Source organism: Myodes glareolus, chromosome 8 (assembly GCF_982192425.1).
Source record: "Myodes glareolus chromosome 8, mMyoGla1.1, whole genome shotgun sequence".
Taxonomy (NCBI): domain Eukaryota; kingdom Metazoa; phylum Chordata; class Mammalia; order Rodentia; family Cricetidae; genus Myodes; species Myodes glareolus.
This window is the reverse complement of record NC_142033.1, coordinates 90,353,544-90,370,920: the sequence shown is the minus strand read 5'-3', so window position 1 is coordinate 90,370,920 and position 17,377 is coordinate 90,353,544. Positions and strand designations below refer to the sequence as shown.

Sequence of the window (17,377 nt, the reverse complement as noted above, 5' to 3'; positions counted from 1 at the left end):
CCAGGGGTGAGATGCCATCTTCCGATCTCCACAGTTATTAGGTACACATGTGGCATGCACACATAACACAAGAAAAATGCACAAACCTATCAAATTAAGTAATAAACCTAAAACACAACAAAACAAAAAGTAGAAAAACGTAGCTGCAGTAGTAGTGATGCTTGTACTTCCAATATTCAAGACGCTGAGGTAGGAGGACTGCCACAAGTCTGTGGTCTGCAGTGAGTTTAAAGGCAGCCTGGGCCACACAGTGGGCTCCTATCTATAAAAGTAAATTAAAGAAAAAAATGCTTTTGCCTGTACCAGTATGGATCGCTCCAAGTCTGCATCAGTGAATTCAATCATACATCACACCCCAGTAACAAAGAGTAGCAGGCCTATCCTAATTTGCATATTCCCCACTGACAGTTTTAAAACTGTCAAGTATCAGTTTCCCCAAATTATACTTCTACTTTCTCCTACTAAAAATTCCTTCAGAATTGATGTTCAGAATAAACAAACTAAACTTCAGAACTCAAACCAATTCAGTTATGACAAGTGTTTCCTTCCCTACTCTCCACATCCACCTAAACAGTGATTTCCTAAGGATTTCCTGTCTTCATCTTCTCAGCACTAAGAAATTGAATTCCTCATTTATCTCTGGTTTACATTTATCTCTGACTTACTGATATCCCTGTCTAACAGAGACACTCTGCACTGTATCTCTCTTAACAATCTATTAGCTTTCCTGTTTAAAACTCTTGGTGGATTCCTACCTATGAACTACAGTCCAAATTCTACAGGGCATCTAAATTCCCTGGGGGGGGGGGGTGGAAGAGGGGGGAGGCAGGGCAGGTTGCCTCCACTTACCACTTTGCATTCTTATCACTGCCCACATACACATTTATACATTACATTCTAGCAGTACAAATCACCTTCTATACTCTCTTAGGCTTAACTATCTTGATATCCTTTGACCTAAAATGCCCCTTCTTGCTTATCTTCCTGAAGAACATGACCTAATCAATAGAGTAAATATGTACGATCCAGACGCTAATCATTCCACCTCTGAAGACAAGTATGCCATGTACAATTAATTATAGATCTCATACTTCAAAAATTATTTAATATGCATCTCTGAAGATCACATGTTCTTATAGTTTATTAGTAACCACACTGATTAATCACTGTGTTCCATAACATCAAAGAGATGAAAACATACTTTATTAATACTTGTATTTTATTTATCAATTCATACATTTATATAAAAAATAGTATGAACATGATAAAGAAAAAACTAATTAGGGGTAGGAATAAGTTTTCTAATCCATGCTTTAATATTATACTCAAAAGAATTAGTTCAACAAATATCTATTAACTGTCAATAATGTTAAATATTAAGAGGAAGTAAAGATAAATTACTACCCATATTCTAATCTCAAGGATTATCAATCCAAGGACTATAATGAATATAATTAGAGTATATATATATGTGTGTGTGTGTGTGTGTGTGTGTGTGTGTGTGTATATATTAGTTGGTGCTGTGTATCCCTAGGTTCCACCTCAGTTAATTCAACCATGAATTGAAATTATTCAGAAAAAGCTTCTATATTAAGCATGTACAGGCTTCTCTTCCTTGTCAGTAACCCTAAACAATATATGGTACAACAACTATGCACATAGCATTTACATACTATTAGGTATTGTAAATAAGCTAGACATGTGTACTCAAAACACATAGACCCATATACGCAAATTCCATGCAGTATTTAAGGACTGGGGCAATGGCACACTTTGGTACTGGGGAAGGAGGGTCTCTAAGAATAACAAATCTCTTAGGGAGCAGGTTCCCCAGTGACTCCTTTTTGACAAAGGAGTAAATTGTGTTCAGTTGGAAAGAAGAAGAAAACACATTAAAAAAAAATGCCTTTTAGAAGAAAATTATAAAGGATTTAAATACAGGAAGGGGTGGGGTCTTCCACGGTAGAAGAAACAATGTAAGTACAGCATGTAACCAGCAAACTGAGTGCGGCTCAAGCTGAAAAGAAAAAGAACAAAGAGCAGCACCAGCAGCTCTGAGTCACTACAAGAGCAAGCCACTCCAAGTGCTCAAGGGCAGCTTCAACTCCATTCTGTAGGGGACAGGAACATCTCAAAGTTCTCCCTCTTCCTGTCTCTCATCCTCCAGTCACTGTCACACCCTCCTGAGAATCTACGAAAACAACAGACACTCTTCCAGGGTTCGGGGGCTGAGGTGTACTATTAAATCTAAAAAAAAGGCTCATATAAATGTGAATATCTCTCAGTGATCTGAAGGGCGGTAAAATTCACAGTAGTTATGATTTTAAAAGGAGACAGACCTACAAGTTACAGTCATGAGGAAGAGACTACTAAAGCAGAAACAAGAGAAAACAGAAATACCATAAATAAATTTCATTTGTAAATTTATTATCTCTTTAAAAACAGGTATACAAAAAGCTCCAGAGAGGCACTTGGGAGAGCAGCTTTCATCTCTATGGGTAGAAGGAGGGGCTAAGGAAAAAGTGAAGAGACACAGCACTTAATAATACTACACCAGAAGACTCCATGAACCTGAAGAAAAGGGGCCACAATTCAAACACAAGAAACATCCAGAAGTCAAACTAGACCTTGCCAGAGACCGTCTCCATAATGAAAAATTGAAGTAGAGAAGCAATGCTAAAAGCTGCAAGGAAAAAAAAAAAAGTCACCTCCCAAAGGGAGGAATATCACAGTGACTTCTGCAGCCCCAAAGTCAGGAAACCCTGAATGAATCTTTTCAAGCACAGGAAGTAAACAATTGCCAACCAAGAGCACTATACCCAGGAACGTTATCTTTCAACACTGATCCGTAGGTAAGCATATTTCAGGCAAACACAAAGAAGACAATTTGTAACAACAAAGCCAGCACAGCAGGAAATTCTTGAAGGAATTCTAACTGGAAGAGTGAATAATGAAAGAATCCACTTCATGAGACAGCTCTCTCTCAGAGAAACCCACACATTCATGCTCCTGGGTGTCCCTCACTTTATTTCCAAGTACCTCATTCCTTCTCTAAACCCTCTCGCTGATAACCTACATTAAAAAGCATATGACTAAATGAGTACACTACCTGAAAGAATAGATGAACAGAGAAGAGCTGGAAGAGAAACAGGTCTAGCCCAGTGAACCAGCTAACCCCCAAAACTAAGAGGGAAGGAAGAAAAGAAATAGCTGCAATCTAGTCAGTCAGGATCTCACAATAAAATCACAGGAAATAACAGAGTTGATTTAAAAAAAAAAAACTCAAATATAAATAAAAACTGAGACCCACTCACCTAGCAAAGATGCCTAAAAACTGAATGTCAAAGAATGCAATCAACCTATCAAGCAAACAGAGGCAGTGAACAAAAAGGCAAAGCTATTTTTATAACTGAGGAAATAGATTTCAAATAAAAACAAACCAAAAGAGATAAAGGAGGACACTGAAGGGCCTGGAAAGATGGTTCAGCAGTTAAGAGCACTTGCTGCTCTTACAGAGAGGAGCAGGGTTCAGTTCCCAGCACATACATTAGGCAACTCACAACTGCCTCCAACTCCAGTCCCAGACAACCTGATGCCCTCCTCTGGCCTCCACATCCACCTGCACACAGGATACACAAACACATAAACAGAAACTCATATACACACACATACACAAAGAGGATACTGAATAAGGGGAATGATTCACCAAGAAAAACTAATAATTACAACCATTTATGCACCAAATGTGAGTGCTCCTAGTTATATAAAACAAACACTAAAAGACATAAAGATCCCCTTAACAGTGGCATGATGTGGGATTCCCCTCTGTATGCTGTGAATATATTTTATTACCATTGGCTAATAAAGAAGCAGCTTTGGCCTATGACAGGATAGAATATAGCTAGGCAGGAAAACTAAACTGAATGCAGGGAGAAAGAAGACAGAGTCAGGCAGATGTGATGCAGCTGCCCAAGAGCAAGATGTGAGATAACAAACCACAAGCCTTATGGTAAAATATAAAATACTAGAAATGGTCTAATTTAAGATGTAAGAGCTAACTATGAATACACCTGAACCACTGGCCAACAGTGTTATAATTAATATAGTTTTTATGTGTCAGGTTTGGGTGGCCAGGAAACTATAACACAGTCTCCATTTACAGTGGCAGGTTCAATACCTCACTCTCATGCTTACACAGGTCTCCCAAACTTAGAAATCAGCAAGGAAATATAAGTCACACTATAAACTGACTTGAATTTAACAAATAACCACAGAATAGACCAAACAACACAGAGGGAATACACATTCTTCTCAGTAGCACAAGGAACCTAAACTGATCACATCACAATCAACAAGCACAAGAGCACACACTGAGAGAATTCCTTGTACACTACCCACTGTGGGATCAAAGCAGAATTCGGCAGTACCAGAAACATCAAAAAGATCACCAATACCTGGAGACTACACAGTACAGTTATGAAGGACACTGGATCATTGAAGAAATCAGGAAAGAAATTTAAAAATTTCTAGAAACAAATGAAAATGAAAACAAAACAACCTCACTGGTCCTCTGGAATAAATGCAGAAAAGACATTTGACAAAGTTTAACACACTTTCATGATAAATGTATTGGAAAAGTATGCACAGAGAGACCATACCTCAAAAGAACAAAGTGCATACATAGCAAACCTACAGCCAATATTATACTACATCAGAAACTCTGGAAACATCTCCTAAGACCTGAAGCCAGGTCAGGGTATCTACTATCTCTTATTCAATACAGTGCTCAAAAATCTTAGCTAAATCCCCAAGACAAAAGAAAGACAGAAAAGGAATAAAAACTAAGAAAGGAAGATGTTATTTCTATTTTCTAATAACAATTCTATACTCAAAAGTCCTTACAGATGCTATCAGAAAACTTTTAGAATAAATACTTTCAATGAAGTTACAGAGTATAAAATTTCAACATACAAAAATGGAACAAAGAAACAAAAGCAGTAGCTTTCATAAATATCAATAACAAACTTGCTGAGAAACAAATTAGGAAAATTAGCTGGGCATGCTGGCATATGCCTTTAATTCCAGCACTTGGGAGGCAGAGGCAGGCGGATCTTATAAGTTCAAGGCCAGCATAGTATACAAATGAACAGCCAGGGCTGTTACACAGAGAAAACCTGTCTCCAAAAACAAAACAAAAAACAAAAAAATAAATAAAAATAAAAAATAAATTTCAAAAATTAATAATAGGAAAATACACTCAATCACAACATCTCAAAAAGATAAATTAAGTACCTAGGAATAAATCTAACCAAGGAAGTCAAAGATTTTTCAATGAAAACTTTAAGGCATTAGAAAAAGAAATTTAAAAGATACCATATGAAGAAAAGACCTTCTTTGTTCCTGGACTGGCAGAATTAATATTGTGAAATGGATATACAACTACAAACAATCTCAGATTCAACATAATCCCATCAAAATTCCAATCACATTCTTCACAGAACTTATTTTTTTCTTCTAGTTCTGAGAAGAATAAATTCATATGGAAACACAAAAAAGCACACACAGCCAAAGTAATCCTTAGCAGAAAGAACACTTACAAGGTTTCAAAACAGCTAAGTTCAAATTATACTATAGAGCCACAGTGGCATAGATAGCACAGTACTGGCACAAAAACGGACATTTAGGCCAATGAAACAGAATTTAGGACAAAGAAATAAACCCACATAGTTATGACCACCTAATTTCTGACAAACCTAAGCCATCAAAAATGTACACTGGAAAAAAGACAACCTATTCGACAAATGATGCAGGTGAAACTGGATATTCACCTGAAAAAGAATGAAAATAGGTTCATATCGCTCACACTAAACAAAAATCCAAGCACATCAATTAATTTAAAGCCTGACATGCTGAAGCTGTTATGGGAAAACAGGGAACACACATCAAGGTCTTAGACATAGGAGAGACCCTGTTGAACAAACTTCCAATTGTACTGGAAATAACTCGCAAACATTAACAAATATGGAATTGAAACAGTTTCCACACAGCAAAGGGAACTATCAGTAGAATGAAGAGAGAGTCTACAGACAGCGAAAATTTTTGCTGGTTATAATTTAGAAAGGAGACTGACATTAAAATATATGAAGAGTAAAAATTAGATACCAAACTCTAAAAGTGCTGATCAATAAATAGAATAATTGATAAATGGTTTGAAAGAGAGAAAAAAAAAACAGACAGTAGACCAACCAGTACTTTAAGAAGTGTTCAACATCCTTAGCCATCAGAAAAATGCAAATTAAAACTACTTTGAGATGCTAGCTCACCCAAGTCAGAATTAAGAAAAAAGATAACAAATGCTGCCAGGGATATGGGAAAAGAGAAAGCCCTATTCATGTGTAGATGTGTAACCTAGCACAGTCATTAAAGAATCAGTATGACGGTTTCTCAAAAATTAAAAATAGAACTAGTCATATGACCTAGCTATAATATCCTGGGCATACATGCAAAGGACTCAACAGCCTGCCATAGAGATACCTGCAGATCCAGGTTTATTGCTGAATTAGTCAAAACAGCAAGGAAATGGAACCAACATTCCACCAATAGATGAAGGAATAATGAAAATGTGATATATAATATAAAAACACAAGAGAATTTTAACTACAATGAAAAGTGAAATAATGAAATTTGCAGGAAAATGGATAGACCTGGAAAGTATACTAAGCAAAGTAAAAGACTCAGAAATTCTGACAAAAATTACACACTCTCTCTCCTATGCGGACCCTTGTTTGTTTATATATAAATGGTGTAAGCATGGGGACAGACTGTGAAACTAGAAAGGAGACAGAGTGAGGGGGAAGAAGTGCTAAGGAAGTGGGTGGCCAACAGTCATAAGCACAAGAAAAGAAACTGAAGGTACAAGGGAGTGTCAGGGAAATGGGGTAACGAGGGAGGGGAGAAAAAACAAAAGCAAATTTTGTTTCAAAATGCCATAATGAATCCTAATACTGTGCATGCTAATTAAATATTTTACATAAAAATAAAGAGGTAAAAATCATTTATCTGAAGAAATCTTTAAATTAAAGTATAATATATAATAAAAATGACATAAAATTAGATACATACAATACATATAATATAATATAATAGATATATATTCTCAGATGAGCAGAACAGTCTCACTGGTCAAAAACAGTCAATTGAAAGTTTCTTATGAGGCAAAATTAAACTGAATTCTTATGTCTATGCTTCATTACCTTAGGTACTTGTTCCAGATCTGTCCTGGATTTATCTATCAAAAAAAGTAAAGGGGAAATAGAAATTTTCATATCTGTTTTCATTTTTTATTCATAAATATATTTTGAAGAATTTATCATTACACTGGGTTAAGTAGGTAAACCAATTCTGTCCTTAAAGTGTCCCTCGATCTACCTATGATTTCTACTATAGTAGGTCACACTGAACAAGACAAATGCTGCAAGTAACCTTACCAGTTAGTAACAAACAGTTAAGTCCATCTCAAACCTTTCTGCTGCTCTTTTCATTAAGTTTTTGTGAAATTAGGTATGCTGTATGGTTTTGGAAACTATATTAAATTCTAAAATAGTAAGATGGGGTTTTTGTTGCTGTTATTGCTGCTGCTAATTACTTTTGTTTTTAAGACAAGATTTTGCTTCATCGCCCAAGTTGGCCCGGAACTTCCTATGTAGCCCAAGCTATCCTCAAACTCTGAATTCTCTTGTCTCACTCGCTCAAGTTCTAGGGTTATAGTTTTGTATCACCACACTCAACTAGAAGTATTACTTTTATTTTATTTAAGATATCTACCATTTTATCCCAAATTTTTGGTCAAAGACTGACTTTTGATAGCATATTAATTTTCTTCTCTGATATCTTATTTTATGTCACTTACAGATTTCTCCAATAAATTGTCTTCATCCTGCCAAGCTAATCTCCGATTGACCCCTCAACACAGACTCCACCCCCGCATGTCTCTTCTGTAAGTCTACTTTATCAATCACTTTGTCTCTCCATAAGCTTCAAATTCTTTCCTTAAATGAATTTTTCAACTCTACAAAAAAATATGCTCAATTCTTTTCTATTTACAAAAATGAGAAGATAAAACCTAGGACCAGGAGTGGCTTGAAGCAAGGAAGCCACCTCAGGGGCAAAACTTCAGGAAAATACTGGTGTTAGGCATTATGCCTCATCCTTTACTCAGTCAGTCCCTGCCCTCAAGTCTTCAAGTTCATCCCTACTGAGTCTGCATCTCTTGCCCATATACCCCTTCTTATGGAGTATCGAGGTGTCTATAACCACTACTCTGCTCTAAAGGCTCACTCTAAAAACCTGTCAAATTCTAGACTTCTCAGCATGCAATAAGCTTTCTGACACTGTAAACTAATCATTCTCACTTTCCTACATTTCTAATGTGGAGGTCTCTGATGATCCTATTAGTTTCTCTGATACCAACCACCATGCCCACATTTCAGCCTATATTCCTCCTTCCTGAGCTCTAGGCTGTCAACCAGATGTGTCTTTCATTGCAGACTGGCAGCTAGACAGGCTAGCCTCCAGCTCTCCCAGAATCCTTCCTGCCTCTCTCCCTGAATTGGACTCCTCATGTAGACAGCTGCCCAAGCATGAAATATAGGAATTATCACTGACATCTTATCCCATTACTACACTGACTGACTATTAAGACCTGTGCCTAGGCTACTTGGCTTTCTGTTCTCATTTCTTCTCTATTTCCACTCTGTTACTGGGGCCACATCATTTGTTACCTATATTACCGTAAGAGCCTCCAATTATCTTCTTGTCTACAGTCTTACCATCATATAATACCTTATTATTAACTGTTTTCATTAGGAAATGTACAACTGTAAATCTAACCATGTCTGGCTAAAAATATTTTATAGTTCTATATTGCTTATAGAAAGAGTAAAATTCCTGAGCAAGACATAGAAAAATCTCTGTGACCTGACCCCTTGCCTGTCCTTTCACCTCATTTCTTACTCCCAATAGAACCAACATGTGAGATGCTTGCAAATCTAGACATGCTTTGTTCTCTTGACTTTATGGCTCTGTATATACTGTTCGTGTGTGTGTTCACATCCATTCCTAGGAAATACATAAGCCCTACCAAATACATAAATGTTTCACACTAGCTAATTTAAAACACAGGTCACAATCATCTACTATGGGTCCCTTTCTTAAGCTTAGCAAGAAAGGATGTGTGTGCACTCTTATAAAGCTAAAAAAATCTTATAAAGCTAAAGTGACTAATATATAGTTCTGCAAATATTGGTTTATTTCCTTAAATTCCTTGAAAACTAAGACAATTTCTTACTCTTTTATTTTTAAGCAACAAGCAATGCACCAAGCATCAAGCAATTAAACATTTGTCAAACTGAAGGATTATACTATCATAGTCATGCTCATTCTCTAAGAAACTTTGTAGAAAAGAGTATGGCTTTAAACTGTAAAACTATTTACTAGAAATAAAAGCTAGGAATACAGCCTAGCAAACACAAGGCCCAGGTTTTAATCCCCAGTACCACAAAAATACACAAATAATTTACTAAAAAGAAAAACTGTACATATGATAGGAAACAAAGTTTCAACGTTAACAATTTGTTCTTTAATAGTTGAGCTGTGCTTTATCTATGAGTGGCATATATACGTACCATGAATATGTAAAAGAGTCCTGTCAAAGGTATCTTTAGGAGGACAAATATTCTTGCATCTCTCATGAATCTTCTCTCTCTAATTAAAATACAATGAATAATAAGCAATGTTATGTGGAAATATGATTATTCAAAACATCAACATGTTTTATAACATAATTATACCAAATTACCTTTGAAATTTAATATAATCACTGGCCTCTGAACTTAAATACAAATTAAAAACTGAACCAAATACCACTATGGAGGGATAGAGATACAGCTCAGTAGTAGGCACTTGACCTAGCTTATGTAAAGCACTGGATTCAGTTGAGGCCAGTTGGACAACACAGTGAGGTGAGAGCTCAGCATACACGTGTGCACACACGCGCGCGCACACACACACACACACACAAAGAAGAGTCAGCCTTTGTTAGTATATACGTATTTCCCACTGTGTCATTTGACGTTTTTAAAGACTGAACTGGTAATTGGGATATTAATAATAGTCCCTTGCTAAATTAAAAGTGAGTAATAGGCCATTTCAAACTCTGTGTTCAATTCTTGCTTTCAGAAAGAGCGATTTAAAGAAGTATACTGAGATGGGTGTGGATCAACCTCAGTACTCAGGGCGTACAGGCAGGCAGCATTCTGTAAGTTTGCTCTGAACGTTTGAGGCCAGCCTGATCTATATAGCAAGTTCCAGGCCAGCCAGGGCTACAGAGTGAGACCCTGTCTCAAAAGAAATAGAAATAGTGGAGGAGGAGAAGGAGAAAGAGAAGGAGAAGGCTGAATTGAACATTTATTTGGATACAGTAAAGGTGTCTGCTGAAGGTGGGATGCTCTGTTGCAGTAAACTGGAGACATGGGAAAAGTTCTACTCTGGATATTTTTTCCCTGGGAACTTTATTAACAAACAATCTCCCAAATGATTTAAGCATAACTACATGTTCTTTTTCTTCTCTCAAGCATCTGGAATGGGGAAGGAGGAACTATACTAGCAATTTACAACATTTCTTGAGTTGCTGCTCTCCTTTTTCTACTTGTATTTAAAATAAAATTCATAAAGAAATATCTGGAACATTGTTTCAAAACCTGTCTCCTGTCAAATATGGTAATGCACTCCCATAGGCAAAAGCGGCTGATTTCTGGATTTGAGGTCAGTCTGGTCTACATAGTGAGATCCAAGCCAGCTAGGGCTAGAATAAGACCTTGTCTCAAAAAACAAAACATCAGCAATTGAGAATGGAAAGTGATATTCTCTTTCTATCTCCCCAAATTTTAATATATTTACGCTGATTTTTGTCTTTCTCTTCTAGCTCAACTGTGGTCTTGGAAATCCACCAACACTTTCTGTAACTACAGTCACTGATGAAGTCAGTCAGACATGTAGAATCACCACCTCCAAGGCCTAAACCTGCCAGAATCCCAACCTCAAAATACACAGAGCAGCGATAATGTTCTTATGGTCAGAGCCCTCCACAAAAAAAGCCTGAGGGTTCCACAGTAGTGGACACTAGGAGACAGACAAGTGAAAGGGAAGATGTGTGTCTCCCTTGGCCTCATACATTCTTTAGAAGCCAATGGAAGGAGAAAATGGATTTGGTCTACAGGAAGCCAAATGTGTGTATAGTAAGGGAAAATGGACTCTCCTCCTGTATAGACGCCCCGCTTCTAGCACCAAATCCTGTAACAAATCATAACAAAGCAGATCCAACAATTAATGCTCAGATCTCAGAGTGAGTCACCATCTTTCATGACTATCATCACCAGAAAAGGATGCAGTAAGCTGAGGCAGGGTAGCATATGGGAAGTTCTTTTTTGTCTCGGTGAGCATACTTGCAAGAGAGAGGAATCAGTTTCTGTGGCTCTGCCTTGAACATGTCTAGGACAGTCTCATTGCCTTCAATGTTCTCAGGAAGTTCAATTGTACATCTTTTACAAACTAATTCTATAGAGTATCTTCCGTTACTGCTACCACATAAGTAGATCTTTGCCTAAGCTTAGATTCCAGTCTGGACATACCTAGAGGTCTTGGCCACACCAGGGGCTCTGATCAGCACAACGGGCCTGCCAAACTCATCCAAAGCTCCCTCTTCACATATATTATTCACCTTAAAGGATGACTCTATTGCTTGAAACAGAAAACTTAGGGAATCATTCCCAAGAGAAAAGAGGTCTTTAGGTGGGCAATTCTTATTGTCTCCAAAGTCAACAAATAGAAGCCCAAGGTGTCAAGATACAAGCTCCACCCCAGGAAAGATTTATACACAAGGATATTGTTAGAGCATCTTTGGCATGCCCAGCCAAATCTTCAGATAGAATATTCTCATGGTCATAGTCATCTTATTGAAAGCTTATCCAACTGTGGACTGTGGATCCAGAAGTTGTTAGAATGCTAAAACTCAGAAAACCAGACACCTGGGCACTGAAGTCACAACTGGGGATTTCCAAATACAGACGCCTCTGGGCTGGTATGGGCTTGACTTCAGGAAGGTGTCATTGTTAGGTTTATCTCAGAATCCCCCTTCTGTTCTTTTTTTTTTTTTTTTTTTTTTTGAGACAGGGTTTTTCTGTAGCTTTGGAACTAGCTCTTGTTGACCAGGTTGACATTAACTCACAGAGATCCACCTGCACCTGCCTCCCAAGTGCTGGGATTAAAGGCGTGTGCCACCACCACCCAGCCCCCATTTTGTTCTTACAACAGCAGCATCACCACTTACATGAAGGGAAGAAGCTCCAAAAGTATGACCTGCCTCGTGTTAAAACAATTTTCCACAAAACTTCTTCTCCAGCTTTGCCTGGCTCTGTCACTTCATCTTTTCACACTGACTGGCTGCTTACACTAGACCCTGAGTTTTGCATGAATGCACAATTCTCTTTAAAGCTGTTCATCTTCTGAAACTGCCCCCAGTTTCAAATGTTTGTCTGCTGCAACAGTCTCTGTATTCCTGAAATGTGTATAAATCTTGATAGTAGTGAAGTTCCCTCTTAATTCTCTGTCACAGGAAATTTTGGTTTCAGGAGCCTTACAGAGAGAATGAGCCATCTTATGGCCTCTAAGTCTGATCCTGCCCACAAATCTCTGAAGAATTCAGAGCTTCTAAACAGTGGCATGCTCTTTGTCAGACTCTGACAGACTGTGGCTTTGGTCTTGCACATCTGAGCAAGCAAATTACTGATAAGAAGCATTCACTCTACATGAATCTATGTACTTGTCTGTTTCCACAGCTGTTTAATACTGGCTCCTGGACAGCCAAAGATGAGTTTCCCAGTCTTTGGAGGAACCCCATCTCTATCTCAGTGCTGTTCTTCTCTCCACCTAGTCAGTCACAGTTCTCTGCTGTGGCCTATACAAGCAGGAAGAAGTATTACTGTTGCAGTAGTTGGAATCCAAAGGCCCAGCGCTATTTTCTGAATAGCAGACAGTCTTATCCATGAAGCCCACTCAGAGGACATGTTTTATTGTTCTAGCTCATACCTACTCTTCCAGAGTCAGACATCATGAGCCCTGTCTCTTCTCCCTCTTGTACCCTAACCTGCTAATTCCCTAAATCTCAAAGATCATCTGAGCTTTATAAAACTCATACAGCTACTTCTCCTTGGCAGGTAGGGTAGGGTCCCACTGAATCTTAACACTAGTAATCTGTAATTCTGAAAAACCACTACAAAAGAAAGGAAGATAAATCTATTAAAATGTATCTGGAGAAACACAACCCAGACAACAGAATTTGTATACATTAAAAAAAACATAAAAAAAGAACACTATGACTTCAAAGATCTATATGAATCAAACTAAAATCGTCCTTTTACTTTTGACTTGAGTACTACTAAATTCCAGATTAGCTGTTACCTGAGAGATCTCCTGCTGATATGCTATAAAGTGTTCCTTGCTGATCTGTGGGAGGTAGAATGAAGGTATGACTTCAGTGTCCACAAAGTCCAATCCCCATGTTTTTGTGAAGAAGTCAGATTCTCTTTTTGCTAATGTAGGATCATTTAATGCTGCTGGGAGATTTACTTTGGAATGATATACAGTCCATCTATGCTGATCTGTAACTAGAGATGGGGCAACACATAAACTATTTGAATCACCTGCAAAAGTAAACAAGAGATCTCTGTAAAGTTGGCTCTAAGATTGTAAGCATATCCTAGAAAAATAAAAGTGCTTATAGTCTATTTTATAGTCAACCAAACTCTTTCTCCATGGTAAATTATTAATAAAAGCCAATAACCCTCATCATCCAACATCACTCATCAAAGGAATAAGAAACATAAGATAAAAGACATGTAGAATTTGAGGGTTACAAACTCCCAAATGGGAGCATATAAGCAAAATCTTTTCATGAATTAGTTTCTTTAGTTACAATTTCTCTTTTTTCCAAAACTAAAAATACCTCAGTTTTCTTTCAAAGATATACCTTTTTCCTATCATATTATGGCAGGCACTCATCATTTAAACGCCCTTTGTTTGGCTTTTAATTACATGACAGCAAAGCATTAACCATAAAGGAAAACACAATACACAATAATTCTTACTATTTACAGGTCTGTTATATAAAGTTCTGTGACCACCTAACCAGCAAACAGTAAATTACTGCTCCTGGGGTCATAACATTTTCATCAGTCAGTAAATATATACACCTATCTTGCTTTTGTTTCTGTGTAAAGACATTATTTCCTATCCATCAGTCATTATAATACAGATTTCATGACTGTCAGCATTATAAGCAGAGCTTGCATGAAGCTTTCTACATGTTTTCTCCGTAAAGCACAGTGTTTAGCCACAGTAGACAGCAGCTCGGTACTATGTACAGGTCATTTTAAACAGCAACAGCTCCAACAAGAAAGCAAAATGCACTGACATGAAGCAGGCTGCATAGAGAATATTTGCTGCCAGGAGCGGAAACAAGAACTTTAGCACTCACAGCTGGGAACACTGTGTCAGGCAGCTCAGTTCTTTTCTACTGCTCTGCACACATCCACAAACACCACCAAAGCACAACAAATATTTAATATTGGAGTTTAACACACTGTAGGGAGTAAGAATATTTTTAAATACAGAATCTGCAAATAATGAGACCTACAAATAATAATAAAATCAAATAATGGTTATACTACATTTTAACAAAATAGCTTTCAATCTGCATCTCAATTTTCAATAATTTTCCAGCTAACTCCTCTAATGGGAATGAGTGAAAAATTATATTCTAATTTTCCAATCTACTATATAGTTTGGGTTTTAGCATTATAAAATTTGAGGTTAAGTATATGAAACATGACTATACTCTGAATGATAACACAAATCATCAGAAAAATTACCTGTGGGTTCCTTAGGACACACATCTGGCAGTGACTGCACAGGTCGAATGTGTTTTGCTGGATCTACCTCTTTCTTAAAGAAAACATCACTGCTGCTCCCTTGAGGCACTGGAGAAGATCTGTGGCTTGAAGCCATTGCATAAAACCACCACTCGACTAAAATAAGACACAAATCATAATTAACAGTAGAAACAAAATCTATCTATAGGTATAATACATATCACAAATAGTCTTTCAAAACCAGGAGTATTTTTTCAAAAGTCTTCCAAGTATAAACATTTGAATATCTGTGGCTAATTAAGTTGTTCAGAACACTTAGTTTTCTAAGAAACTTTTCCTTGTTTGGGAAAAAAAATCCCACAGATGAGCATTCTTACTTAATCTTTTATTAAAAGTACAAATATTTAATAATCTGTAACCAAAATATTAAAGATGAGACATGTCATTCATTCAACAAGACTACAATAATGACACACTACCAAAATGGCTAGAATATATAAGTTTTAAATCCATTTTGCTAGGTTTGTGATCTTGTCTTCAGTCACTAAAAGGAAAACCACATGAAATTCTTTAATCTGTGTGTACCTTTTCTCATCTATAAAATAGATGAAAAAGACCACATCTCAAATATATCTGAAAAATTATGGGCATATATACATGTAAAGTTCAATGCAATCTCAATGTTAGTATTCACAGATTAGCTATTATAATTATATAATATTCATATAATATAACAAATGCAGTAATTAACATAAAATCATCAGGAAAAACAATAAATGAAACAATATGCAACTCAGGGTCAAATAACAAGTACTACTTGATTGTTTTGTTTTGAAATGCTTAGAGATTATCTAATTAAAGCTGTCCTATACATGAGATAAATTTAACAAGGCCCCCAAAATTATGTGCTATAACAAATTAAAAGAAAAAACAAGGTGGAAACCTAGCAAATGGAAAAGAATTGGAAATAGGGACTGGAGAGATGGCTCTGTGGTTATGATTTCTGGCTGCACTTGCAAAGGACCTGGGTTCACTTCCCAGTAGCCACATGGCAACTCATAACCATCCATGACTCCAATACCAGAAGACCCAACACCCTCTTCTGGCTTTTACAGGTACTGCACATAGTACACAGACATACATGAAGGCAAAACACTCATGCACATAAAATAAATCTTTTTTAAGGAGTTGTAAATAAGAAACAGAAATACAAAACTACAAGCCACAGCAAATAGCTCATCCATGCAGACTTCCTTTCAGTTTGCTAAAAACTATTTCTAAGGGTTACCAGAATATCTATCTTAGCACTCAACCACTTAACCATCCAATCTACTTAAGACAGTAAAAACACTCTGTGTTGGGGCACATGCTTTTAATCTCAGCAGTTGGGAGGCAGAAGCAGGCAGATCTTTTGAGTTCCTGGCCAGTCTGGTCTATATATCAAGCAGAAGGGGGGAAGAGAGGAAGAAGGGAGAGAAGAAGACGCTGGTAAGAAAATATACAGTCTCTAAAGGTGTGGTTACAGTCCAACTACTAAAGACCTAGCTTTCAGTTTATAAGAAAACCAGGAACAAGTGAGTAATGTGTAAACCTCATAAGGGGGAAACAATTAAATCAAAAACACAAGGAATTATATAGGAAAACTGGTCTGCTTACTTACAAGTCTAACAAGTCATTCTAGACTAAATTAATAAAGAGGCAACAACTAAAAGCAGTTATACTTAACTGAATCCTGTTTTAATAAAGTGGCTTTAAGATGTCCTTGGAACTTTTAATATGGATTGGACATTAATGGAATTTTGAAATCATTGATTTTGTTAGTTGTATTAGTAGTATTGAAAATATCAGAAATGTCTTAATGCTTAGCATTAGAATAATAGAAAAGAAATATTTAAAGTAATATATTTCACTATCTGTAATTTACTTTTAAATTATTGAGCAAAAATTTGCATAAAACAAATTTGACAAAAATTTGAAAACAAAATAAATAAAATATATTGAGTATTGCATATTCTTTTGTTCTTCCATATTATTTATAATTTTCAAGGAAAAAGTTTGAGGGAAGGAAACTACATATTTTTGTAAAATATTAATTAGTACAAAATGTAAGTATCCAGGGGAAAAAATAATTAGTTTGTAATCTACCTCATGATGGCATTATTGTATGACTTCAAATATGAAAAAAAAACTATCAAAAGGTTTCAAAGTTTATGTGGCAGAAGAATTTTACCACAAATAGAAATTAGAATTCCCTAACTGATGAATGAGGAGACAGCTGCAATTTATTATGAACATTACTTAGATAGCATAGAAAGATTAGTTCCTTCTACATTGTAGTAGTTACTAGCTTGAGAAAGCACAGGTATTACAAAAATATTTATAGTCAACTCTAT

At 36.5% G+C, this 17,377-nt stretch overlaps 1 protein-coding gene across 2 annotated transcripts in view; it reads right to left on the bottom strand.

Moving 5' to 3' along the window:
* Positions 1 to 17,377, bottom strand: part of Vps54 (VPS54 subunit of GARP complex) — a 73,404-nt gene that overhangs the window by 46,561 nt on the left and 9,466 nt on the right. The window contains exons 2-5 of one of the 2 annotated variants that reach the window (XM_048435503.3): positions 14,985 to 15,140; positions 13,516 to 13,757; positions 9,684 to 9,762; positions 7,254 to 7,288 (exon numbers count right to left, since the gene is read on the bottom strand). In XM_048435503.3, the coding sequence (XP_048291460.1) occupies positions 7,254 to 7,288; positions 9,684 to 9,762; positions 13,516 to 13,757; positions 14,985 to 15,120 (492 nt within the window). In that variant the 5' untranslated portion in view covers positions 15,121 to 15,140. The remainder of the gene's footprint in view (positions 1 to 7,253; positions 7,289 to 9,683; positions 9,763 to 13,515; positions 13,758 to 14,984; positions 15,141 to 17,377) is intronic. The other variant, XM_048435504.3, reaches the window with a different exon arrangement.